At 38.6% G+C, this 25,006-nt stretch overlaps 1 protein-coding gene across 3 annotated transcripts in view; it reads right to left on the minus strand.

Moving 5' to 3' along the window:
• Positions 1 to 282: 282 nt before the first annotated feature.
• The window catches only part of USP32 (ubiquitin specific peptidase 32), a 240,214-nt gene continuing 215,490 nt past the window's right edge, over positions 283 to 25,006 (minus strand). For 2 of the 3 annotated variants that reach the window (XM_032322827.1, XM_032322828.1), the window contains exons 26-34: positions 23,907 to 24,118; positions 17,011 to 17,195; positions 13,211 to 13,297; positions 12,172 to 12,292; positions 7,461 to 7,652; positions 5,186 to 5,474; positions 3,540 to 3,964; positions 3,021 to 3,113; positions 2,377 to 2,550 (exon numbers count right to left, since the gene is read on the minus strand). In XM_032322827.1, coding sequence (XP_032178718.1) covers positions 2,377 to 2,550; positions 3,021 to 3,113; positions 3,540 to 3,964; positions 5,186 to 5,474; positions 7,461 to 7,652; positions 12,172 to 12,292; positions 13,211 to 13,297; positions 17,011 to 17,195; positions 23,907 to 24,118 — 1,778 coding nt within the window. Of the gene's footprint in view, positions 2,551 to 3,020; positions 3,114 to 3,539; positions 3,965 to 5,185; positions 5,475 to 7,460; positions 7,653 to 12,171; positions 12,293 to 13,210; positions 13,298 to 17,010; positions 17,196 to 23,906; positions 24,119 to 25,006 lie in introns of all 3 variants that reach the window. The other variant, XM_032322826.1, reaches the window with a different exon arrangement.

A 25,006-nucleotide genomic window follows, 5' to 3' on the forward strand; every position in this document is an offset into this window, starting at 1 on the left:
GGTCTCCCTTCACCACTAGGTCTCATACACACCCTCTCCCCCCCACACCAGTGCCTTCCAAACAATGTCCTAATTAGGGATGTGAGCACCTGGTCACAGGAGGGATCTTGTTCTACCTTCAATGGTTTCCATTCTTGGTTCTTTCTTTTGGAGATGGAGAATCCACTCTATTGTCAGGTAGGTATTATTCAAGTAGGAGAATTAAACAGGGTTACAGAGAGAAAGACTAAAAAATCTGACTTTTCCAGGGTTTACTTGTATAGAGGAAAAACAGCACATAGATGCATCCACAGTATTTAATTTGTTTGGATAATAGTTACAGATAAACAGGTACACTCCATATACAATTACCAATACTTTTTTATACAGTTCATATTTCAGTACATCAACACTATTTTATTTACACTCTATTTATGTACATTAACATCTTTCTAAAGTCAGTGCATTGTCAACAAGTTTTATACAGTAATTTACAAGGTGAATGTAGTTAATAGTTAATAAATTTTCTGCTAGTCATGAATTAAAAAATTAATTACAACCAATATAACAAACACAGATCAAACAACATTAGTAGATTGTGCTACCTGCTTAAATAAAACATCTGTAAGGAAATTATTTTAAATCTTCCACTTTTTCATGGGACTTGTCCAGGTAGAAATGGACAGATTTTTATATACTGAAATCATGAACTATAAAGCCTGCATTTTGTCTGACTTCATCATATTTATCATTTAGGCCATTCCTTCTTACTTGTAATTAGTCTTTTTCTGAATAGGGCTTCAACTTACATATCCATTTAAAACAACCTTTCCAAATGCTCTGAGAAGAACTGGATAATAACCGGCCTCAGATATCAGAACACAAATGCTCAATTACATTGGTACCTACTATCTGTGAGGAAGGGAAGTTAATGAAATCTGACTATTAATGAGAGTCACTTCCAAGGTCCAGATGAATGAAAAAAGACTGGGGAAAAGGGTAAATATTTACTTCATATATATTTAAAAACAACACAGGGGAAAAAAAATGATGCTTAAAATAAATAACATTTATACTTTTGTTCCAGTTTTGAATTATCAGAGAAAAAAAAATTAAGCGAGCAAAGAAACATAACTTTTGATGACCATTACGGTGAAATTATTAAAAGAAAGAAAAAAAAGACACACACACACACACACACACACACACACAGAAGGACAATACAAACAAAATAAAAGCTTGCTTCCTAAACCCACCAATTAAATTAAAAATATACACTATCAGTGCCTGGGATGAGTTTTGTTTTTTAAGTTTAATATGATGGGGCAAAATACCCCCTATTCAAGTTAATTTATAGCCCTTACAGCCATCAAATATGAACATGTTTTAAAAAGTTCATTTGCATGTATTCTTTTTTTAAAGTGCAAAACAAAGAAACAAAGAACAAACAGCCCCTAGTTGTAAAACACCATCTACCTTTGATGTCACTTTCCTTCTCAGAAGCTCTTGTGCAATGTGGGCATGAGAGATGGTGCAAATATTGGCACAACTACTCTACCGCGCTTCAGCATGGGTGGGGGTCCATTTCTGAGGATACTTTAAGTGTCCTCAAGGTAAGACACCTCTAAATGCAGGGCTACTTTAGCTGGGTTTCCCAGGATGCTTTTTCTCCCCTACAGGGTCTCTGACCACGGCCCTGGGTAGAAGGCACACAGCTCTTAAGAGAGTCTCCCTTCCGAACTGACCACTTCTATATGCCTCTGCCACGAATGACTGGTTGTGTCTCAAACACGAACACAGCAACAGAAACGAAAAGCAAGAAAGGCATAGAAAGAGGAGGGGAAATAGTTTAAAAAAATAAATAGAAAAACATTGTGTCCGTGCCAGAAGAATCCTTTGCACACCTTCTAATCTTGCTTTCTCCATCTTGTCAATATAATGGAATAAAACTTCAGGAAAAAGGAGGTAGCATATCATGTCGTCCCCAGACAACACTACAATTTTTTGTTTGACTTTGACTCCAAGGAAATTCTTAGCATTTTGTTATGGTTATTGGTAAACTCTACACTCACTACATGTTTGTTTATATCTGGACAAGCACAATTTAGTTCTTATTTGGTCCCAGGTGGCTGGTGCCAAACCCTTTTGTTTACAGGCTAATGGTGGGCTCTGCCTGAAAAGTTCTCTACCAGAGAGCTTGTGTGAGACACTTCCAAACCAAAGTATTACTACTGTTATGTTAACTGCTATTTTAATTAGGATTTTTATTTTGTGCTTCAGGGTCACAGGATAAAATAACTACATTTAGCTTGCCTTTCAGCGACGCTTCTGCCAAATGTCAGCTCCAGGGCGCCGTCTCCCTCCCCACCAGCCTGTCTAGCAGCCAGAGCAGCAGCTCTACTGTAACACACAGTACTTTTTGTAATCGGACTCAAAGTCTTCATCCATGCTGCTCGTGTCTGCCATCTTTTTGCCATCGATCTTTGGCAGAAATTGTGCATAGTCTATCCCCTGCTGCTCATAGAAAAGGATGTAGGCAGAGTCGGTGTCAATTTCATCAGGGTGAAGCTCCTGAAGGGGCAAGAAAAGCCTTTAATAAAAAAGCCGTCCCTATGCAGACTCTGAATCCTAGCTAGGGAAGGGAGCACCAACCCTCTTTAATTACGAAGCCAGACTGCTTCCAATCAATTTGATACTGTGGCTGCCTGAGACTGGCCCTAAAGTAAGTCCTATTATTCTCAATGTTTGCTTTGGGGAAAATATTATGACCATTGACAAAAGAATAACAAAAACCCATCACATCCTAATAGCTCAAAAGATAAGAACTTTTTCTCATTAACCAATACCTTCTTTTTCCTCACCATTCATGTTTTCATTCTCTACTCTGCACATCACTTTTGCTCCTTTAATACTGAAGGCACCTATATACTGACTCTACCTAGATTTATTTCCTGTTTGGGACAAAGTCCATTATTTAAACAAATGTCCCCTAGATCTGTTGACATTTCTGCTTCTTTTATTCAAAGACTGGGGATATTTACCTTACAGCTGCTGTCATTATAACAGTACCACTTGCTGTTTGGGTTTTTGGCATAAGTGACATAATGGCCCCCGCCCAGAATTCCTGAATGGCACTGCAAGAGAGAAGAAAGCAGACATATGTTAGTAGTTAACAGCAGTCTGGCCAGGGCATGGTACCAGAACCCAATCAGGAAAACACCAATCACTTAAGTGATTAAGAAAAATGTTTTGGAATCACCTACCATTTTCTAAAAACAAAACAGAAGAGTCAAAATTTAAAAGCTCCAAATCCTACCATTTTATAGTTGTAACTATTTTTTGAAAGGCAAAAATTCCTTAAGTGTACATAACCGTGAATGTCTTGAACCTGTGACTCCAATTATGATTACGCGATTATCCCCGGCTAACTTTGTCTATCACCAAGTTCAATGCCTAGCCAATAAGCAGGCCCTGAAAAAAATGACTGATGAATGAAGATGAATGAACCACAGAGAAATGCCAATCATTCTGCAAACCACGTAACATAACACACCACTTACCGAAATTGCATACAGATTATAAATAGGCTTCACATGAACATCTTCTCTTTGGTCATCAGTGCTGTCTTCTTCACTGTGGTTTTCAAGCTGACCATTGCTGTAGCCATTGCCACATGCCTCATGCTCATAAAGAAATCCATTGGCCAGAGCTACTTCATGGTCCTGAGGGGTGACCAGCTCAGTCTGGCTGCCCCCCAGCATGTGCCCTCGGCTCAAGGCATCAGCCAGCTCACAAACTTGTCCAGCCCCATTCTCTTTGCTGGCATCCAAGTTCTCCTTACTACTTGACAGTTTATTTTTGCTGCCGATCTGGGGTAACCGGAGCCTCCCTTTGCTCCTCCCTAAAGTCCTAGGGCTACTGTTAGGGCTGCTATTTTTGCTGGAGGGACAGCTAGTTCCGCTTTTTCTTGTTGAAGAAGGTGAACCTGTGAAAAGAAGAGAAGGAAAAGATTCATAAATCCAAATGTCACAAGTTTAACCAGCCACCAAATGCTAATTTTGAAGCCAACTTCACAAGTGTACACATAAAGGCAAATACAGGGGTGCTCTGACCAGCTACTTTTTATTCCTATTATGTAGTCAGTAAGTTACATTCTTGTCTTCCTCAGGCCAAGCTCCCACAGGCAGCAATGTCCTGAAAATGTAAAGTACCATGTAGGGACTTAAAAAGAGCAGAGAGATAAAAATAAAATAAAAACAGCAGAAAGATGTACACGAGACTAATAAAACACTGTTTATCAACTATACTAGATTTAAAATAAAATAAATAAAATAAAATAAAGACAAACAGTAGAAAGATTAACAGGTCAGATTCAGGTCAAAACAGACAAGGAGACTAAGACATAGTACAAATACATATCCTCCTTCGTTACATTAGATTAAAAAACATGATCACCAATTATTAAGCACCTCCTATTGCTAGGCACAGTACTGGGAACTCTCTCTACTATCTCCACCTCTCACAACAATCTCGTAAGTTAGTGGGTCTCAAACTTTTTGGTCACAGCCTCCCTCACCTTCTTATATACTCTCAAAAATTGCTGAAGACCTGTAGAACTTTTGTTTATGTGAGTTATATCTATCAGTATTAATCATATTAGAAACTAAAACTGAGGAATTAAAAAATATAATACATAAGCACATATTTCACTAATGTATCATCACATATCATGGTGGCTCTGACTCGACTACACATTTGGGGAACAAAAGCTGAAAAGGTGAATACTGACTCAGTAGTTTTCATGACAATCATTCTGCTCTTCCAGGCCCTCTGAAAGGGTCTCTCAGAGACCCTCTAGGGGTTCCCAGACTACACTGTGAGAACCTTTGCTGTAGGAACAAGGATGACAACTATCATTCATGATCACCAGAGATATTAGGCATATATGGTGCTTCGCTCCTGATGAAGCAAATCCTCAGACTCTGGGAACTTTTATGAATGAGAAAACAAATTTAGGGAGGCTGTATCTCTTGCTAAAAGTCACACAGGTGACTCAAACCTAGATAGGTCTGACTCCAGGTGGGTTCTTTCTACCTCATCAAGCTCCAGAGTGGAAGGCAGAGGGAAACAGGAAGCCTACAGGGGTCCCAGGAAAGCCCCTCTGAGGGTGAGATCTGGGTGCTGTGAGTCCCCCAGGCTTCCTCACCCTTAGGGCTACTGACGATGTTTGCGCTGAGTGAAGATGGGCTCTTGCTCAGGAGGACATCCTCTTCGCCAGCTGAATTCAGAGCGTCCACTTTCTTCACATCTCCTCCTGGAACCCTGGGCTCGGAGAGGTCGTCCCCCTGGGGTGTGAGTGGTTTACGCTGACAGAGAGCCGGGTCTCTTGGTACCAAAAAAGCACTAGGGTCAAAACTTTCACGAGGAAATTTAACAATTTTCTGTGATTTTATCCATCGGCCGTTTACAAACTGAAATCGTTTAAGGTGAATAATCTGGAGAAGAAAAGGCAGAAAAAAATTACATTAAAGGGTTCAGAAGATACAAAATTACATTTAAAACCCCAAGTCTGGGGCACCCTGGCTCAGTGGGTTACAGCCTCTGCCTTCAGTTTGGGTCGTGATCTCAGGGTCCTGGGATCGAGCCCCACATCGGGCTCTCTGCTCTTCAGCGAGTCTGCTTCCTCCTCTCTCTCAGTTATCAGTGGGGCCACTGGCCTTTAGATACATACTAACATGATAATCTCCATATTTCATACCCTGTGCATATCCTAAATTCTCCCCAAATTTCTGCAACATCGTAGGGGCCCATATTTGCATGTCTTCCCTTGCTTCCTAGGCCTGTGACCCAAACTGACGTTTCCCTTTTTCAAGCATCAGAGAAGACCCCATCACAAATATACTTCTGTCATGAAGACAAAAGACTATACTGAATGTTTTGAAGAAAAATGGATGAAACTTACCCAATCTCCAGTAGGAGGCCTCTCATTTCTTACCATATCCTTTAGTTATTACCAGGGAGTTTCACTGTCCTAAAAAGCATAAGAATCTCCCTTTTCCTTTGTGGCTTTGCTTTTCTTTTTCAAGAGCAACAAATTCCTCTAATCTTACACAGTTTATTATACAACCTAGTGTGGGCACAATCTTTTGAGTGACTACCTCTACCCTAAATGTTAGTTAATGCTAACAATTTATTGTCTATATAAAGAGAAGCCCTTCCATATACTGGCATATGGATCTACAGAAGCCCAACAAACTCTCAATGTAACATATATTCTTTATTATTCTTTAAAGACATCAAAAACATAGTTTTTATATAAATGCCTTTACTGCATATGTTCTATGTGATTATTGTACAGGTATATATAATTATCAAAACTCCTCAAACTGGGGGTGCCTGGGTGGCTCAGTCATTAAGCATCTGCTTCAGCTCAGGTCATGATCCCAGGGTCCTAGGATTGAGCCCCACATTGCTTCTCCCTCTCCTACATCCCCTGCTTGTATTCCCTCTCTCAATGTGTCTCTGTCAAATAAATAAATAAAATCTTTAAAAAACCCACAAAACTCCCCAAACTAGACATTTAAAATCTATGCATTTAATTTCATGCTAATTACACCTCAGTTAAAAATGAACTTTCTCCCTTCCCACCTACCTCTCCCAAGCCTCCCCGCTGCCCTTTTCCTCTCTTCCCAGAGTTCCCAACACTGGAGCTAGCTAATTTATGTTATTAATTTCCTGTTGCATCTTTTCCTCTGAAGTTGTTCTGGTCCAACGAAAGAAAACCCACATTTGCAGACTCACAGAGTGGTAGGAAGAAGACATGAAGAAAAAAATACACACAAGGTCTGGTTAAAATATACCGGTGCCTTACAGTCACATTTGATATACTTCCATCCTTAAGGAAAAACACTTCCTTAAATGGATGTGAAGATCTGGCACTTCAAACTCTCCTGACAAGCAACAGAAGCATCTTCTCTATGAGGCAAAAGGCAGAAGTAGTAAATAACACGTACAAGAAGACACAGGCCCCAGTGCACCTGTGTGCTTGTGCTGTGGCCAGGCGACCAAACACAGTGGGACCGGAGATCGGGCTCAGCTGCTCTTCTAGGGAAGGGCCTAAGCTTCTCTCTCTACACCCAGAAGTGCTTTCACCTTCTCCTGAAGTTCGAATTCACCAGGAGGCACAACCTGCGGCGTTTCTCACATACTACATGGAACTATAGTTAATGATCTGTTTGACTTCTGTTTGACTTCTCTCTCCTTCTAGTCTGTATGCTCCTTCATAGCAGGAACTGGCAGTAATAATATGTGCAGAACAATTAATCTGGGTGCAACACATAAACCTTGCATAGCCAAAGTGTTTTGAACACTGTCACAGGAAAGGTCTTTTTATTCTCTAAAGTCATAAAATTCCTATTTGTGCATGACTTCCTTCCTTTATGCCAGGCTCCTGTGCTCTCAGAGGTAGGGCTGTAACATACCAGGATAGGGGGAAGCCTCCAGAGATCCAGCTTCTTGGTTGCCAAGCAGTGGGTCTTACACTTGGAACAGTAGTACATCTCATTTTCCCCTAGCTCCTCCTCACTGGTGAAAGCACGGAGACAGCTGTCCAGGTTGATGGGCTCAGCTTGTGCTCGCCGACTCTGTTCCACACTTTCATGCTCATCGACAACCTGCAGATGGAGGGGACAAAAGGAATGGCAGAAGGGGTGGGAGGGAAGAAGGGAGTTTAAAATGGTCCCATGGCTAGGCATCATCTGTTAGGTGACTGATTCTCATTTTATTCTACATGAGGAGAAAGAAAACATGACTCAAATGAGTCTGAGCAAATGCAGTGTTTGTACATTTACTTCCAAAATCACATCAATAATGTCCTGGATCAAATTTCTATTTATATGACCATAACAGCTTTTCTTGAATATTCTCTGAACTCTTCAAGATGACAAAAACAAAGAATTGCCTGTTTGTTTTACAATTTTTTAATTATAATGATGTATTTTATCTAAAACAGTATCATTTCAACATGTGATCAATACAAGAATTATTGATGACATATTTTAGAGTCTTTTTTACTAAGTCTTTGGAATCTACAATCCTCAACTTAAATCAGGCACCTCTAAGTGTTCAACAGCCATATGCGACTAGTAGCTACTGCACCTCTATTTTACAATTTTGAAATCCTAAAACAGCTTACATGTGCACTCACCCTCAAACCAGGGGTGTTTAAGTTAAGCCATTCATTTTCAACCAGAAAGACATTATTAGCAGACTGCAGGCTTTAAAGAGGCTAGGAGAAATATCACTGGAACACAAATGTCAGATCTGGATTAGATCAGAAAGGGTACAGAAAAACTCACCATAGAAGGGAACATATGAGAACATGAAACCCCACAGGATAGAACTCATTTGCATACTGGTGCCATGTCATATAGTTATCAGAATACCAAGTGTATCATCTGTCTCCTGCCTCCTGGGGCCTTTTTATCTAAGACAGCAATAAAGAGATGGCAATAAAAGCAAGAGCAGTCTCAAAAAGTGCTGAACTTTGTTGAGAAGGCCCTTACTACCTGCCCAAACCTCTCTGGTCATATTAACCAGCACACTAGGTTCTGGAGCGAGAAAGACATACATGTAAGAGAGAGAGCGGAGGTGGACAGGTGTGCAAGTATGTGTGTTGGAGGTAGTGTGGGATCAGGAAGAAGGAGAGGAGGAGGTACCTAGAATGCAACAGAAAAGGAAGAATTTTGCCCTCTTCCAATCTTGGTAGCCACTTACAGCAACCCAGAACCACAGCGGGTGACACATAGCATCAGGACTACAAGTGCTACTGTGAGACTTCATACAGTGATCTTTTCATCCCAGGTCTGGACACCAAGTCCAACAATAGGTGTGTCTCTTTCTGCAAAGGGCACACACGTGTCCATTTACCGAACTTATTACTCACCCCATCCAGAGGTAAATTTGTTCTCTTTGCCTGAGGCAACTTCCCTTCTGTTTTCCTTCCTGAATTTATGATGGGAATACTGAGCTCCCTAGCTTACAATCTGGCATGGCTCAGGACATTCGGTTTACAAGAGGTTGCCATGTGTGACTTTTTCCCTACACGAGAGAATAGCTTAGTCACAGGCTGTCAAATGCTGGGGCTGACCATGCAGTTAATGGTTTCAGCATTGCATCACCAGCCATTTCTAAAGATCTATAAAAAGAGGTACTTAGAAAAAAGTTTTTTTCTTCCAGAATGAGAAATCTGGCTACTGACTTCTTTTCTGATACTAACTTTCATCATCTTTAGAGCTCGTCATTCGAGAAAAACTGACACGCTTCAAAAGAAAATATGTTGCATCATGGTTGCTAGAATCAGAGTAGAAAAACAGTAATATTCTTTTCTCTTAGCTGGTGAAACATTATCTCTATCAGGGATGCTTTATGGACAACCACAAATTGCAGAAAGCTAGTAATGAATATTGATCTTTATTTGTTATATTTCTTATGGAACACACAGGCTACTGGAGACAGGGGGGACACAGGCTGATTAAAAAAAACCCCAATATCAATAAAATTTCCCTAAATGACAAAGATTCCCTTTTTACCTCTTGGGATCCATTCCCAGATCCTCTACCACTATTCAAATAATTTAAATCACTCACTGGCACCCTCTTTCTTCTTCTGCTTGAAAGCTCATCCTTAACACAAAACATAAAGAATAAAGTCATGGCTTCCTCACATGATAAGACTATTAGAAAGAGGGAGACATAAGAAGCTATCTAGTTCAACTACCTACTGAGGAATGTGAAGTCTAAACAAGTGAAAAAGAAAAAGACTAAGAGCAATTACCTTTTTTCCTGTTTACCAAATAAAACATTTACAAAGAAATTTTGGAAAAGATGGAAAATATAAAAAGGCAGGGAACCTTTTATATTCTTTTATTTATTTGTTTATTTATTTATTTATTTTAAAGATTTTATTTATTTATTTGACAGAGAGAGATCACAAGTAGTCAGAGAGGCAGGAGGTTTTGGGGGAGCAGGCTCCTTGCTGAGCGGAGAGCCTGATGTGGGGCTCAACCCCAGGATGAGATCATGACCCGAGCCAAAGGTGGAAGTTTAACCAACTGAACCACCCAGGCGCCCCTTCTTTTACTTTTTTTAAAATGTAGGGTCCATGCTCAGCGTGAAGCTCAATGCAGGGCTTGAACCGAGATCATAATCTGAGCCGAAACCAAGAGTGGGACGCTTAGCTAACTCAGCCACCCAGGTACCGCCCCCTTTTATACAGATATATTTTATAAAGATTTATTTATTTATTTAGAGAGACAGAGAGTGTGTGAGGGGGAGGGGCAGAGGGAAAGGGAAAGAAAGAGTCTCAAGTCTCAAGGTACCCTGTCCCCTTTTATATATATATATATATTTTTAAAGATTTTATTTATTTATTTGACACAGAGAGAGAGATCACAAGTAGACAGAGAGGCAGGCAGAGAGAGAGGGGGAAGCAGACTCCCCACTTAGCAGAGAGCCCGACGGGGGGCTCGATCCCAGGACCCCGAGATCACGACCTGAGCTGAAGGCAGAGGCTTAACCCACTGAGCCACCCAGGCGCCCCCCCCCTTTATATTCTTAATACAAAGATAAACACTGTCAAAATACTGGCAGATTTTCTTCTGTCCTTTTCCTAAATAGTATTCCTTTACATCAAATAGATTTTTCAGTATATGCAATTTTATACCTTGCTTTAAAAAAAAAAAAAAAACCATGACATTGTTAAGTATCTTCCCATATATGACAGTAAAAAAATCCCTGGGGCACCTGGGTAGTCTGCTAAGCACCCAATTCTTCGTTTCAGCTCAGGTCATGATCTCAGGGTCATGAGACTGAGCCCCATGCAGGGTTCTGAGGTTGGCGTGGAGTCTGCTTGAGACTCTCTCTCCCTCTCCTTCATATACTTGCTCTCTCTCAAATAAATACATCTTTTAAATACCACCCCCTCCAGAACTTCTGGTAATCACTGTTTTCAATGACTGTATAATATTTTATCCAGCTAGTACACTATGCTTTATTTAGCCATTCCTGTAATGTGGGACAAATACAAGTTGTTTAAAATTTTCCTACTATTCTAAAAAATATTATGATTAAGAATCTGTCAGCAAATTACAGAGTATTTCCCTAGAATCAATTCCTAGAATCACTGGGATAAAATAACATAAAATATATGGGTAAAATGTCAATTTAAACCAAGGGATCTCCTTTGTCTACGTGACTCCCCAAGCACACGCAGAAATCATGGGTAGGAAGAGAAATTATAAAGAAAGAAATTAGTCATGTGGCCCCAGTCCCTAGCAAGGCAGGATATCTCAACAGCAAGTTGGTTTCCATGGTATCCTAAGAGCATCACTGAAAGTGGAAATAGGGTGAGACTCAACAGGTCACGCAGGCCCTTCTTTCTAAAAGCAGGATGTCCTCTAGAGTTTTTCAGATTGTACACTGGAAATTTCCATCAAGAGCCACATAAATGTAAAAGCCACTACAATTCTTCACATGATTCTGTTCCTTTTACTTCTCCATCAGATTCGTTATATTTCTATCCACAAGCTACCTAGCCAAATTACCCTTCAAATGATACTTGGCAAACATTTTTAGGAATGGAGTTAGTATTGTTTTTGAAGTATTATTTTCCAAATTTAAAAACTGCTCTGCCAGTAGAGGAATGCCAAGTGTAAGAATAGCCATTGAGATGTTCTCTTAGGTGTCCAGTCTTGAGACATTCAATCTTTTCTCTAAAATTCTTCTGACCACTATGCCCACTAAGAACCTCTAGCCCTGGGATGCCTTTGAGCTAACTAACAGTGGTTATCAAATGTGGCAGCTTCAATAATAATTAATAAACAGGCAGAGAAAGATTTTTTGCTTGGTATGTGATGGCCAAACAATACAACATCTTAATTATACCCAGAGTTTCCAGATTTACTTATTATTAGTATTTTTGAAATATAAGGCCCCAATACAATTAACTCCAGAAGTGGGAAAACTGAAACATCCATGTAACCATGCCAGTATATTAAGTGCTATAGAGAATACCAATGAATATTCTTCTGATTCATGATTTAGATCATCTAAAACAGAAATGGCATAATACAGTTAAATTGGGAAAATGTTCACAAATCACAATCACCATCTTATGGTGGTCCTGAGTACTTACCCTTTCCTGTGATGTTTGATAGCGGAGGTGAAGAGCTGTGGGGTCCCAATCCACAGCAATATAGGCATTTCCGATGAAAGCTCTGTCTTCCCCACAATCAATTTTACAGCCTCTGCAAAATCTAAAGGGAGGAAAATGATCTACTGAAGGATGGAGTCATTATGAAAGAATCTAAATTTTCTTTATCAGAAATATTCTCCCTTTCTTTCTTGGGTTCACAGTCTGTCATGGGCCTCTAACTTAAGACTGGTCAATGCATGAATATACATTAATATAATTATTATTATTTCAGGGAAGCATGCTTATCACTTCTCAAGTCTCTGTTTTTTCAGTGCAGTGGACAGCCATTTTTAATCCATATGAGAGGACTTTATGACAAATAAATGACATGGGAATTGAACATTTGAGATAATACACTTGTAAGAAAATTCTAAATTTAGTTATTTAATGCTCTGAGGTAGGATAACTCATCAGATATAACAATCCCTATTTCCTTGTTCATAAAGTGGCACGTTAAATAAATGCATATAAAGTTTTATGGGAGGGGAGGGACCATGACAAAGCCAAGGTTTCAGTGCTATTTAGGTTGTTTGCTAAGTCTATTACAGTTCTCTGAAGGCTGACTTCGGTACTCAGGTATTTTCTAAGCTGCAACAGTAATGACCAATCAATCTCCATAATTCTTCTAAAAGTAAAAAACAGACTTCCAGGGAAGTCTAGTAAGGAGACTATGTTCTACTGGGTTCAGAACTGCTAAACTGATTTGTATTTAAGGAGCAGAAAGTATAAAATAATAAATGTTGATCATAAACTATGAATTCGATGAGGAGCACAGAGTTTACAGAACCAGCTAAGGCTCAAGAGCAAAACTAAGCTATAGACCTCATAATAAGGAAAAGACCAGTAAAAAATTCCCAAGTTTATTTTAAGCTTCTCATTATTCAGTATTACTTCCAAAAACTGGAAAACTTTTAAGAAAGGTATAATATCTCAAGTTGCAATTCTACTAAAATTTTTCCTTTGCAGAAGATCACTTTACCTATACCATGGGCACCAAGCACAGGAGTTCCCATCTTTCTGCACAACTCGTAGAGTGAAGGGATATTGATAGCCCATACTGTCATCACTGAAACAGAACATAAACCAGAGTATAAAAAACATTTCTGATTTGAGGCCTCAAATCCTTTTCATTTTCTCTTGAAGTAACCCAAGGCAGGGACATCTGTCATAGCAGTAGGCTCATGACGATGGTTCGATGCTGGTTATCTTAACCCTTTAGCAGCAGCCCTGTACCAACCACACTCAGGGCTCCCACACTTTATCCCTGCATACAGAAGGGTAGACAGACTAGATTGCCAGATGTCTCTAATAAGACAGTCCATGTGGTCCACGCAAATTTTATAAGAACAGCAAATTATGAAATCAAATACCAATTATCCTTCAGTTCTAATTCTATCATAAGATTTAACTCACATTAAACTAAAATAATTACATCTTTTCATGACAAGAGCATTGACATAGCACAGAAGGCTGAAAGGTTGTAATTTTTTTTTTTGAAGATTTTAATTATTTGACAGAGAGAGAGAGAAAGAGAGAATGCAAGCAGAGGGAGTGCAGGCAGAGGGAGAAGCAGGCTCCCCACAGAGCAGGGGGAGCCCGATGTGGGACTTTTGGGTCATGACCTAAGCTTAAGGCAGTCGCCTCACCAACTGAGCCACCCAGGCACCCCCATAATGGTTTTTTAGAAGAGCTGACTAACCATATATGTATAAGCTTTCTTTAATGAGAACCCTGATGTGGTACGAGAGGCACTCTTCTTCCCTGCTTTAACTACTCAAAGCTATAAGGTAGATAACATTTTTAGAGTAATGTCTTTTAGCTGCAAGAGAGCCTTGAATTCTCCAACTTAAAAAAAAATTTATTCATCCTTTCCCCAATAAGAAGCAATGAAGGACAGCATATCTGACAACTGGTACTGGCTACCACGTGGTTGCCAAAGATAATGAAACCACGATAAGGAATTTACAACCTCCAAAAATCTCAGTTCCAAATACCCTGCTTTGCAACGACCATCTCCTATCCTTTTACATCACTTATTCAAGTATTACTACTTTAACAATTCTTTGGCCAAACAGAAATTTCTTTTTTATTTACTTCTTATTTATGTATGTTTTTTAAAGATTTTATTTATTAGAGAGCATGTGCCTGAGAGCAAGAGTGAGGGGCAAAGGAAGAGGGAGAAGCAGACTCCCTGCTGAGCAGAGTGCCTGATGTGGGGCATGACCCCGGGATCATGACCTGGACCCAAGGCAAATGCTTAAGTGACTAAGTCACCCAGGCCCCCAGGGACCGAAGAGAAATTCCTTATCACTGTCTTCAAATCCTCACTTTTCTTCTTGTCCACTGTCCCTCAAAATATTCTTTTATACAGATCCTCAATTCTAGGAATTTGTCCCTCTAATGTAAACATGCAAACTTACTGACATTAACGCTCACAAAAATGGAGAACTAGATGATGAAACCCCAGGTATCTGTCACCCGGCTATAATCATCATCAACTCTTGGGCACTTTTATTTCATCTATACCCTTACCTACCTCCATAAGATTCTTTTATTCCATAAAAAAAAAAAAAAACTATGCTAAAATATACATAAAATTTACCATTTGACCATTTTAAAGTATACAATTCAGTAGCATCAAATACATTCACAATGTTGTGCAACCATCACCACTATTCATCTCAGGAATTTTTCATCTTCTGAAAGAGAACTCTGTACCCATCAAGCAATAATAATTCCCCTACAGCTTTTCTCCCAAATCTTGGTAACCTCTAATCGACTTTCTGTCTATGAATTTCCTACTTGAGATATCTTATAAAAGTTAAATCACACAGTATTTGTCCTTTTGTGTCTGGCTTATTTCACTTAGTATAACGTTTCCAAGTTACATCTATGCTGTAGTGTGTACGGGAACTTCATTCCTTTTTATGGTTGGCGAATCCTCCACTGTATGGTACACCACATTTTGTTTATCCATTTGTCTGTTTATGAACATTTGGGCTGTTTCTACCTCTTGGTTATTGTGACCCATTAATTATTTTTGAAGGGAATTAGAGGCATTTTATCATTTTCATTAATATTTCAGTGTGCTATCTTTAAAAGGTCAACTCTTACTATCTTTTTTATTGCTCGTAGAAGCACTTTTTTCTTACCTATTCTAACCTCCATGCCTTCATCTACACTATTCCACTAAAACAGCTTTTGCAAAGGTCACCAGACTGCCATTTTATCAAGTCCAGTGGTCAGTTCCCAGTCCCCTTCTCAATCTCTCTGCAGCACTCAAAATTGACCAGATCTTCCTTTAAACACTTCTTCACTTAACTTCTGGGACACGACCTACTCTTGATTTTCTTCTTACATTACTTGCTGTTCCTTCTCAATCTCTTTTGTTGTCCTTTTTCAACCTCTAAACGTTGGAAGGGATCAGGAATTAGATTGTGGGTGTCTTCTCTAATTCTTACTCCCTAATGATACCATCTGGTCTCAAGGCTTTAAATATCAACTATTTGCTGATGACACCTATGTTTCTATCTCTAGCAAAGGACACTTAATTCTATTTCCTACTTGAAAATATAACCTACATCTTGAATTTAACTTGATTCCTGTCATCTCTTGCCCAAACATACTCCTTTCTCAGTTTTCCCATTCATTAAGTGTTAACACCATTCACAAACAAGTCCTAAGGCTGAAAACCAAGCTTGGATTTCTCTTTCCCTCATAGTCCATATCTAATTCATTGGCAAACCCTGGGAAAAATCCTCATTTGGAAGTCCTTCAATTCAGTCAGGCTTTTGCTTCAAATTTAATCTTGTCCTACTGTCGTTTTGTTTTTTGTTTTTTAAAGATTTTATTTATTTATTTGACAGAGATCACAAGTAGGCAGAGAGGCAGGCAGAGAGACGGGGGAGGCAGGCTCCCCACCAAGCAGAGAGCCCGATTCGGCCTCGATCCCAGAACCCTGGCATCATGACCTGAGCCGAAGGCAGAGGTTTTAACCCACTGAGCCACCCAGGTGCCCTGCCTACTGTTGTTTTTACTAAGCACAACTTTCCTCAACTAAATTCCTTATTATTTGCAGTTTTCCCTTAAGATTTATCCTTAAGCCTTACCCTAGTCATCAAAAAACCCCATACCATAACCTATCAGCAAAGAGAACTTCTATTCAGTTAACACAGAAGCTGAGATCTCACTTGCACTATGACAAGATAATAAACAGCAGTTCAGTTCAGATCTAAGTAATGCATCATGATCCCAACAATTATTACAAATAAATATATTTAGGAATCCAAAAGAACACAGGTAGGAGGAATGGAAAGAAAACAGAAGATGTTTGTTTTCTTTACCTAAGACTTATGATATTATTCTGTGTTAAACTGACATAGTATGGAAACAATCTAACTGAATCATTTGTTATGGCATGGGAATTTTTTAGAGTACATATATAGAAATGCACATTAGAGGATACAAATTTCCTGGTGAGTTCATAGTCTCTAGTTTTGCAGTAACAGAAGTCAAGGATATTACCTGAAGGATTTAAAGCATTAGCAGGAGAGATTTTAGGTAAGAGATTAGAGAATGAAAGGATTTTTTGACACTAGAATGTCTAGGTGATGAAAGGAAGCTGTATAGTCTCCTATTCAAAAGATCAAACCAAATGGTTGAATTATAGACTTTCTGGATGGTTGTTCAACAAGTGATTAACATAACATGGAGTTCACAGAAATTCTTCTTCTTCTTGAGTTTGGAAACCACAGGTCTAGGCTGATCCCCTAAACTCACCAATCCTGAGCATGGTTACTGGCTTCCTGAGGTGGGAGTGGGCTGGCTAATCGAGACACTTGAATCCAAACCGCATCATACAAGTCCTTCTTCCGGGTATGCACGGTACATGGAACAATCAATGGCATTCCAAAGAGGCTGGGGCGATTCTTCTGAGATGAAAGGAAATACAGTTCTGTCCTCATCTGTATGTACAAACAAAAGAGAAGGCTGAGAAGACAGACCTTTGATTCCTCCTTTTCATTCTTCTAAGACTGCCAGTAACAGACATCGTTATCATTTTTAAATTAGTCACTATCACACCTCCCCTTATTGATAGAACCATTTTTTATTAATATGAAGAGACTGGTGATTTAAAGTGGAGTCACTGAAAGGTTGACGTATTGCCAGTTTCAGAGCTGTTGTCTATCAAACAGATTTTCAGCATTTAATATTTTTAAACTAGTTTTCTCTGATAAATATTTCTCACACATACTGAATCATACATAAAAACTAGTGATAGTTTCAGAGCTCAAGGCTTTTAAAAGCAATTAAAATCCTTTCTCATGAAGTATGCCAGTAAACCAAAACTCCCTCAAAATGCAATTTTCTAGTAAGGCGCTGATAGCTGCTGTTACAGCATAATTCTCAAACTTTTGGAAAGGTACAAAACCCAGCCACTTAATGTTATAAAAACTTATGCATCTTCTCAAAAGTAGCTGAGTGACTTTAGTCTTTTTTTTTTAATTACATGATAAAAGGTACACTTTAAAAATATTTGCTTTTAGTAAGTAAAGGAGAGTTTTATGATATTCCTTAATATAGAGATACTACAAAGAAGTAGCTTGGAAATAGCTGCTTAATAAAACAAAAGTTTAATGTAATAGAAAGGTTGGCTAGAGTTCAGGATTACTGAAAAAAACTACCTAGTGGGTGGCTGGGTGATGGACACTGGGGAGGATATGTGCTATGATGAGTGCTGTGAATTGTTTAAGACTGATGATTCATAGACCTGTGCCCCTGAAACAAATACTACATTATATGTTAATTTTTTTAAAAAAAGCTGCCTAGCACTTACGACATTTAATTCTTATTTATTTGACAGACAGAGATCACAAGTAGGCAGAGAGGCAGGCAGAGAGAGAAGGAAGCAGGCTCCCTGCTGAGCAGAGAGCCCGATGTGGGGCTTGATCCCAGGACTATGGGATCATGACCTGAGCGGAAGGCAGAGGCTTTAACCCACTGAGCCACCCAGGCGCCCCAGGGCATTTAATTCTTTAAGTATGGTCTCTGTGTAGTACTTACAGAAGCTAAATCAACAACTTAGAAACTTACTAAAGTTTATCTAGTTTCTAGGGGAAAAGACTTTCATCTCAGATTCTCAAGCATTTTATCTTGCCATTATTTACTTTTTTAAGTAAAAGTTTTCAAAAGATTTTATTTTACTTTTTATTTTATTTATTTATTTGACAGAGGGAAATAGTACAAGCAGAGGGAGCGGCAGGCAGAGGGAGAAGAACAACAAAACTCCCGGCTGAGCAGGGAGCCTGATGCAGGACTCGATCCCAGGACTCTGGGATCATGACCCCGAGATAAAGGCAGCCACTTAACTGACTGAGCCACCTAGGTGCCCCTAAAGGATTTTCTTTTTAAATAATCTCTACACCCAAAGTGGGGCTCAAATTTACAACCCTGAGATCAAGAGTCGCATGTGCCACCAAATGAGCCAGACAGGCACCCCTTGCCACTATTTATTTAAGCTTATTAGTTAAATAGATGATTCTAAGACCACATTTCATGTGTTGATGTTTTTAGAAGACTCAGAGAAATGTGGATAAATTCAGAACTATTTTAGAATTCGAAGTTTTAAAAACCTAAAAACGGGGATGTCTGGGTGGCTCAGTTGGTTAAGCCTCTGCTTTCGGCTCAGGTCATGATCCCAGGGTCCTGGGATCGAGTGCTGCATCGGGCTCCTTGTTCAGCAGGGAGCCTGCTTCTCTCTCTGCCTCTGCCTGCCTCTGCCTGCTTGTGTTCTCCCTCTCTCTCTCTCTGACAAATAAATAAATAACATCTTAAAAAAAAAATAAAAAAATAAAAACCTAAAAACGTAGATTAGTTCTTCTCTACTTGAACTTCCACTATTCTTCCACTCTCAACAGATGACTGACTTAACTAAATAAGACTAAATGAGATCAGCTAAGCAATGATCTCTTTCCTCTACTCTTCTCAGTTTAACTCTTTTCTAAACCCACACAAAAATTTCATCCTCTTGAGGATAACTTCTCCCAATACCTTACAGAGATTCTGCTCAGTTTCCCCTGGGATAACGCTCCCACTTTCCTACACCAGAAATTCTCCTTTTGCTCTCTCCTAACAACTTTTCCTCTCAGCTGAAATAACTCATTTGACCTGACTATGCAAAGAACTTCATTTTTTTACTAGGTTACACTGTGAAACTGTAGTTTTCACTTTTTGACTTCTCTAGCCCATGCAAACTACTTTTTTTCTTTTAAACTGACTTGCCCTTTAGCTGTCATGTCAATACTATTTTTCTATTTCTCCCTTTATTTTTAGAATATTGCTTATGTTGCCTTGCCTTATTCCTTTTCTTTTTGTACCTTGTAGAAGGGAATAGAAAAAAAAAAAACCTACTTTCAAAGTAATTCAACCATGATAGCAATAAGGTCTGAAAGAAAGTGGCAGGGAAAATGAAGAAATGGTAAATTCAAGTACTTAAGTACTTTGAAAGAAGAAATTAAAGGGCATAGTGATGTATGAATATACAGTTAGAAGAAAAGGGGGGAAAAACCCTAAGAACACTCCCAGCCGTTAGCTTTAGCATGGAAGAATAATGTTGCCTTTCACAAAAATGATAGGAAAAGGAACCTGACTTGAGACAGACAGATGGTAAAATCAAATTTAGGCATTCCCAAAGCAGCTGTCTAGATCATGAAGGTAACTGGAAACAGGAAACTAGTTAAATATGAAAATTAAGAGCTGACAATGTGGCTTTATGGCCCAATAATTATGAAAACCTGTACATAATGCTTTAGCATTTACCAAGCAATTATATAACATATACATGATAATTGAAGAGAGATGTTTTCCAAGAAAGACTGAAAAAAAAAGTACATCAAAGTTCTTAATTTATGACCTGATAACATTTGATAAAAAAGACAGGAAAATACATGGATCAATTATTTTAGCTGATGGGACCAGTTGGAGCCATGCTTAAAGACAATTCCAAGTCATAAATGGATCCTTTCTCTGTCTACTCATACAATCCTGGTCCACAGAATGTTACCCATGTGGTCAGAAACTCATTTTAAGTCAAGAGTTACTAATTCAAAAGGAAGAAAAGTACATTTTTAAAGAATTATCAGAAAGCAAACAGCTGTATAATTACCACTCAGGTCATGACCCAATACAGCTAGCACTCTAAAAGCTTCCTTCTGCTTTCTCTGAATCCAAATTCTTACTTCCTTCTAAAGTCAGCAGTTTTGGGGCACCTGGGTTGCTCAGTCGGTTAAATGTCTGACTCTTGATTTTGGCTCAGGTCATGGTCTCAGGGTCGTGAGATTGAGCCCCACGTCGGGCTGTGCACTGGGTGTAGAGCCTGCTTGGGATTCTCTCTCCCTCTCCCTCTATCCCTCTGGCCCTGCTCATGCACTTTCTCTATTAAATAAGTAAAAAAAAAATAAAGTTTACAATTTTTCTGCATTTTATGGCAGTCAATTATTCTTTGCTTTTTAAATTTTGTAGTCTATGCATAAAAGATAGTTGATTTCATTTTCCCTGTTTCTGAAGTTTTTGTTTTTTTAAAAATCATGTAATTTATATTTGTGTCTGATTTCTTTCCTACATTATGTTTATGATGTTTCATTTATGTTGAATGTAACTCTTAAGTCCATTCATTTTCATTGCTGTACAATATTCTATTACATGAATATGTCTCAACTTGTTATCCCTTCCACTACTAATGTATATATATATATATACATATATATATATATAAAATATATATATTTAAGATTTATTTATTTTAGAGAGAAAGAGCAAGAGCAAGCGAGGGTGAGTAGGGTGAGGGGCAGAGGGAGATGGAGAGAATCTCAAGCAGACTCTCCTCTGAGTTTGCAGTCCAATGCAGGGCTCAATTTCATGACCCTGAGGTCATGACCTGAGCTGAAATCAAGAGTCCAATGCTTAACAAACTGAGACACCCAGGTGCCCCAACTAATGGACATTTAATGTTTTCATTTTTCTTTTTAGCTTTGGGCTATTACAGATAATGCTGTTACCTGAATGAATATTCTTGTATATATCTCCTGGTATACATGTCTGCTTTTAGATGCCTTTTTTTTTTTTTTTTTTTAAAGATTTTTTATTTATTCATTTGACACAGAGAGATCACAAGTAGGCAGAGAGGCAGGCAGAGAGAGAGAGAGGAGGAAGCAGGCTCCCTGCGGAGCAGAGAACCCGATGCGGGACTCAATCCCAGGACCCTGAGATCATGACCTGAGCCGAAGGCAGCGGCTTAACCCACTGAGCCACCCAGGCGCCCCTGCTTTTAGATGCTTAAAAAGAAGATTTATATTTAACTAGATAACTATTTTCTAAAAGAGATATATAATATATATATATATATATATATTTTTTTTTAAAGATTTTATTTGTCAAAGAGAGGGAGGGACAGAAAGCGAGCACAGGCAGACAGAATGGCAGGCAGAGGCAGAGGGAGAAGCAGGCTCCCCGCCGAGCAAGGAGCCCGACGTGGGACTCGATCCCAGGATGCTGGGATCATGACCTGAGCTGAAGGCAGCTGCTTAACCAACTGAGCCACCCAGGCGTCCCTAAAAGAGCTATATTAATTTATACTTTTAATAACAGAGTATGAGAGTCCCTGTTACTCAAATATCCTTACCAATGCCATCAACCTGTTTAATCTTAGCTTTTCTGGAGGGTGTGCACTGATATGCAATGTGACTTTAATTTGCATTCCCCTGGTTTGTAGTGTGGCTGACCACTTTTTGATATGGTTACTGGCTATCTGAATATCCTTTCTGTGATACTTACTGTGAAGTATCAACCATTTTTTATGGAACTGCTTTTTTCTTAATAATTTATGTAAGTCCTTTGTGTTTTCTGGATTGAGCCCTTTGGCAGTTATAGGCATTACAAACATCTTCTACTCCAAGGCTTGCCTTTTTACTCTCTTAACGGTGTCTTCTGATGAAACTAAAGTTCTTAATTTTAATGATATCCAATTTGTTAATCTTTTCCTTTATGGTTAGTGCTTTTTATACCCTATTTAAGCAGCCTTTCCCTACATCAAGGTCATGAATGTATTCACCTTTATTATCTTCTGGGCATTGTTTTATTGTTTTGCTTTCATATTTAGTTCTATAGCCTACCTGGAATTGAATACGGTGTAGTGAGAGAGACTGAGAAAACTGTCTTTCTCTCACTGATCTTCAATGTCATCTTTGTCATAAATCAAGTGTTCATACATTTGTGAACCTGATTCTGGGCTCTCTATTCCAGTTCACTGGTCTACTTGTCTTTTCTCACACCAAAATCACAATGTCTTAAGTACTGCAGTGTTATAAAATTACAGTATCTGGCAGCTCAATTCCTCATGCTTTATTTTTCTTCAAGAATATTTTGGTTATTTTGGTGCTTTGTACTTCTACTTTTTTTTTTTTTTAAAAAAGTAAGCTCTACGCCCAACATGGGGCTTAAACTCAAGACCCCAAGATCAAGAGTTGCATGCTCTACCGACTAAGCCAGCTAGGCACCCCTGTACTTCGATTTTAGATTCAGCTTATCGAGTTATACATACACAATCATCTATACACAGAGTTAGAATTTTCATTGAGATTGTGCGTTGAATCTGTAGATCAGTTTGTGGAGAACTGGTATCTTTGAAATATTGGGTCTTCTAATCCATGAACATGGTCTAGTCCTTCAAATATTTGAGTCTTAAAATTTTTGTCAATATTTTATTTATTGTTTTCCATATAGATGCCTTATATGTCTATCGTAGTTTATTTCTAGGTACTTAAATTTTTTTCATACTATGACAAACGATGTCTGTAGTGGACTGAATGGTGGCTCCCCAAAAGATATGTCTACATCCTAACTCCCCTGAACTTGTGAATGTGACCCTATTTGGCAAAATAGTTTTTGCAAATGTAATTAAGTTGAGGCTCTTGAGGTTGAGAAGTCCTCACATCTGGATTATCTGGATGGCCTCTCAATCTAATGACAAGTGTTCTTATCAGTAAATCTTATTAGTGAAAAGCAAAGGGAGAAGGAGAAGACCATGCAAAGAAGGAGGCACAGATTGGAGTTATGAGCTAAGAAATGCCTACAGAAGCTGGAAGAGACAAGGAAGGATTCTTCCCTAAAGCCTTTGGAGGGAGCATGGCCCTGTTGATTTCAGACACCTTGATTTTAGACTTCCAGCCTTTAGAACTATGTATGAAAGAATAAATTTCTGTTGCTTTAAAACCAAATTTGTGCTAATTTTTTATAGCAGTCCTAGGAAACAACTTGTTTTATCCAAGAACATCCTTGTTTCTCTCCAACTAACCAACCAACCAACCAATCTCCACAGGTATCCACACTAACATGGTTGAGAAGGTGTACATGTGTTTGTAACATAGGAGACAGAAACCGTTAAAAGAAAGTAGTGTTCTGATGTACCAGCTATCCTCTTGCTGTTTAATATGAGTCAAGAATGTCATTTCATACACAGGTCAGCATGTGTGATACCAAATCCTGGCTCTAATCACATATAATATCATCATAATACATTGAAAGTGAACACAGTGAAGATGCTCCAAAGACAGAAAGTGGCTATGTTTCACAAATGACACTGGCAAGACCAGCAATAACTTGCCTAACATCAAACTAACCATTTTTCGGTGGACTGCAATGATGTAGCCTGTAAAGGAATTGTCAGGAAGAGATGGCATATGACCATTCACCATTCCATTTGTGAAGTTCTTCTCAGTTCCACATGGCACAACAGTGTTTGGCATTCCATTGGGTATGAATATTGGTCGGGGCAAGTCCCCATTGGTGGTTAGAGTGAACATTCCATTTGTAGATGGGGAAGAGGAGAAATCTACAAATTCAAAGAGAAGTATAGCATCATAAGCCTCTGGTGCCTTCACCTTTGCTCTTTTCTCAAATAATGTGGGGACCCAGACCAATGTAGTAGATTCTCTTTTAGCAAAGGATGGGGAGAAACCATAATTCAAATAGTAATTCTAGATTGGAGGATTTTAATTTCAGATTCTACTTCTATAACTCACATTTAAGACTAAATAACAAACCAAGAGTAACTGCTGGAAAGTTTTCTGAAAAGTTTAAGTAAAATTTTTCAAAGAACCTCGATCAGCACCATATTGTGGCATGCAAACAGTTCTCTCTTATCTTCTTCTTCCTCTACAAATTCATTTCTCTATTCTCTTAAAAATGTTTAGTTGAATACAGTAGTCTCTAGCTAGATGTTGCCTTTTTTGTAATCTTTTTAATAAAGTACTTTATTTTTTCAGAGCCACTTTATGTATATAGCAAACTAAAGAGGAAGGGTACACAGATTTCCCATATGCCCTTTGTTCCCACAAATGCAAGGCCTTCCCCACTAGCAACAACTCACTAGCCAAAGGGATGTATTTGTTACAAACGATGATGAAAAATACTTTTTAAATTTAAATTAAATTAAAAATGCATTTGTTTCAGTCTCAACAGTGCTCAACACTCCATGTGACTAGTGGATATTCTATTGGATGGAAAAGGTTATAGGACAAACAATACTATATAGTCAAAAAGACTAAGATAACCATATCAAATCACATGCAGTATTAAATAAACAGTAATTCTTTTTTTATTTCCCATCCCAACCCTAAAACAGATTCTTTTTCAGTTGTGTTTATGGTTTTATTTTCTGATAGTACATATCTCTTACACCATCTATTGCCATGTTAGTCTCAGATAAAAAGAATTAAGA

This window comes from Mustela erminea, chromosome 18 (assembly GCF_009829155.1).
Source record: "Mustela erminea isolate mMusErm1 chromosome 18, mMusErm1.Pri, whole genome shotgun sequence".
In the NCBI taxonomy this organism is placed as follows: Eukaryota; Metazoa; Chordata; class Mammalia; order Carnivora; family Mustelidae; genus Mustela; species Mustela erminea.